Below are 3,289 nucleotides of genomic sequence, written 5' to 3'. Positions count from 1 at the left end.
AGGTCCTCCAGGGCAACTCTGTGGTCAACGTCCGACAGACACTGGCCATAGGACTGCGCTGGAGGAGCTACAAAGGCCTAGTAGAGTACTCTCTCTAGGAATCTCTGGGTCCTCCAGGGCAACTCTGTGGTCAACGTCCGACAGACACTGGCCATAGGACTGCGCTGGAGGAGCTACAAAGGCCTAGTAGAGTGTTCTCTCTAGGAATCTCTAGGTCTTTCAGCGCAAGCAACATTTAGTTAGAGTGGCACTGGAATGTTCTCTCTAGGAATCTGTAGGTCCTCCAGTGCAGCTTTTGGTTAAAGTTGATATATAAAATTCATTCCCCCAAAAGGCGGAATATCAACATATATTATCAAAAATGAAAATGTAAAATTAAATTATGTTATAATTAAATTAATTAAAACAGAAATTTATTAATCACAAATTAAATTATACATTAATTAAATTTATGTCTAAATATATATTTTATGTTTGTTTGTTTGTTTGTTTATATAAATTATTCATATCCACAAAAGAGCACAATATAAAAACATATAAAATAAAAAATAAGAATATAGTATTAAATTATTCTATTATGATTAAATATAAATTAACTATTTATAAATTAGTTAATATATATATCCTCCCAAAGGGCAGAATATCTAACACAAATAAGTTATATAACCAAAGATGAAAATATAAAATTAAATGATTATATCATAATTAAATTAATTAAAATATAATTTTATTAATTACAAATTATATTATAAATTAATTAAATTATAGCTTAAATATATTGTTTGTTTGTTTATATAATTATTCATATCCACCAAAGGACAGATTATCAAACATATATAATAAAAAATATAAACATAAAATTAAATCACTATATTACAATTAAATTAATTAAAATAGAAATTCATTATGTATGTGAGTTGTAGTTTTCCCAAGGTTTCGTTCTTGCATTACTGGACTGAAAAAACCCACAGATCACGCCTTTCGTTCCGGAAAATTGGCCGGACTGGATGGGTTTGAGATGACAGGGAAGCCTGGGACAAGTTAACGGTGCCTCTGAGCATGCAAAGTGTGCACTATGCTTTAAACTTTCAATTAGCAAAAATGAGCCATTCCTGGGGGAATGGAGACGCTTACAAAGTCTAAAGAAATGAGGGATTTGGGTTTTTTGGAGGGGTCCCCGGGGGTCGCGCCACTCACCGCCGCAACTCCGTCGTTTCTGGCGCAGGATTCGAACCCGGCCCTGTCACCTCCTGCAACCTTGGAAGAGAGGAAATAATAAGATTTAAAAAGGAGAGAGAAGAAGAAGGGATTATTTCCTCTCCAGTCCATCCCAGGCTGCGTCCGCACTGAATAAATAATCCAGTTTGATACCAGTTTCATAGAAACACAGAATCATAGAGACCCCAAGAAAGGCCATGCAGTCCAACCCCGTTCCTGCCATGCAGGAACTCTCAGTCATAGCATCCCCATTGACAGATGGCCACCCAGACTCCAGAGGCTGGATGGCCATCTCTCAGGCATTCTGGGAGCTGTAGTTTGGTGCCTCTCAACAAACTACAAACCCCAGGATTCCACAGCCTCGTGCCATGGCGGTTAAAGCGGCATCAAACTGCTTTAATTCTGCGACACAGCTACATTTCCTTAGCCTGAGATTTGTAGTTTGCCGAGGCACCAGCGATCTCTCACCAAACTACAAATCCCAGGGTTTCCATATGGTAAGAGTTAGAGCAGTTAAACTGGTGTCAAACCAGGTTATTTCTGCAGTTCAGCACTTTTTCTCACATGTCACAGACAGCAATTCCCCGGGTGAGGCTTCCTTATCCTCCCCGTCACGCGGAAATAATGCAGTTTGAGACCCCTTTAACAAATCCCTGGGATTCGTAGTTGGGCAAACAACTTGGGCAGAGAAGGCTAGAAAGATGTTGTAAAAACTACAAATCCCAGGATGTCCCTAGGAATGGAGCAACAACACTTAAAGCAGCATTAAAATAGGGTTATTTCTGCAGTGTAGATGCAACCAGAGAGAGGGCTAAAAATACCTTGCAAAAACTACAAATCCCAGGGTTCCCTAGGGAGGGAGGAACAGCACTTTGGAGTGGCATTAAAACTGGGTTATTTCTGCATTGCAACTCAGTGTTTTTAGTTCCCCTTCACGCCAGCCCTGCAAGGTAGGACAGCTGAACGAGAGCATAAATTGCCCCCAAGGGGAGCTTTAATGAGGATTTTAAGCTCTCTGCACCGGTGGGATTTCTGCCTACCACACCAAAACAATGCAAAATTTTGCCCACCTGTCCAGCAGAAGTCGGAGGACCTCCGGAGGACTGGCGAAGGTCCGGTAGGTGGCTAGGAAGGCTGGGACGAAGCAGGTGTCGCCCAGCGCTGGGGCGTCCAGCAAGTGCCGCACCAGACGGGGCAAAGTGCCAGCCTTCAGGGCCCGCGACTGGACAGTGGATGATGGGACGGCTGCCTCCTCCTCCTGTTCCTGCTCCTGGAGGGACGTCCGGGAAAGAGAGGGACAAAGGTTTCTATTCATACAGTATTTGCCCCCGTCCGGCGTTGGGATTCAAATTTTAAAAAAATATATATTTTTTAAATGGATTGCAAATTCCAGAATCCTGGGAATTGCATTCCAAGATTACTGGGAGTTGCAGTCCTATATATATATACAGTATATATATATATATATATATATATATATATATTTGTAAAACACACACACACACACACACACACACACATATCTGTTGCACAAACAAACAAGAGCTTGAGAAATTAAAAACAACAACCAAAACACAGGGAACCGTCCAATTAAAAAGATTGTATGTACAGCGCTGTGTAAATTTACAGTGCTTTATAAATAAAGGTTGATAATAATAATAATAATAATAATAATAATAATAATAATAATAATAATAATACCAAAACGAAACAAAACAATGCTTTGGGATTGCAACTCCCAGAATTCTTGGAATTGCATTCTGAGAATGCTGGGAGTTGCAGTCAAATACACACAAATACACACAAACACACACACACACACACATATTGCACAAACAAACAAGAGCTTAAGGAGTTAAGAACAACAAACCAAACCAATACTTTTGGATCACAACTCCCAGAATTCTTGGAATTGCATTCTGAGAATGCTGGGAGTTGCAGTCAAATACACACAAATACACACAAACACACACACACACACACATATTGCACAAACAAACAAGAGCTTAAGGAGTTAAGAACAACAAACCAAACCAATACTTTTGGATCACAACTCCCAGAATTCTTGGAA

At 39.9% G+C, this 3,289-nt stretch overlaps 1 protein-coding gene across 1 annotated transcript in view; it reads right to left on the bottom strand.

Annotated features, from left to right (window-relative positions):
• Window positions 1-3,289, bottom strand: part of LOC121922623 (ral guanine nucleotide dissociation stimulator-like 2) — a 12,253-nt gene that overhangs the window by 4,297 nt on the left and 4,667 nt on the right. Inside the window, exons 4-5 of the mRNA XM_042452249.1 lie at window positions 2,289-2,500; window positions 1,198-1,257 (exon numbers count right to left, since the gene is read on the bottom strand). Of these exons, the coding sequence (XP_042308183.1) occupies window positions 1,198-1,257; window positions 2,289-2,500 (272 nt within the window). The remainder of the gene's footprint in view (window positions 1-1,197; window positions 1,258-2,288; window positions 2,501-3,289) is intronic.

The sequence above is a fragment of the Sceloporus undulatus genome, chromosome 2 (assembly GCF_019175285.1).
Source record: "Sceloporus undulatus isolate JIND9_A2432 ecotype Alabama chromosome 2, SceUnd_v1.1, whole genome shotgun sequence".
Classification (NCBI taxonomy): domain Eukaryota; kingdom Metazoa; phylum Chordata; class Lepidosauria; order Squamata; family Phrynosomatidae; genus Sceloporus; species Sceloporus undulatus.
Note: the sequence above shows the minus strand (reverse complement) of the source record. Positions and strands in the feature narration are given on the sequence as shown.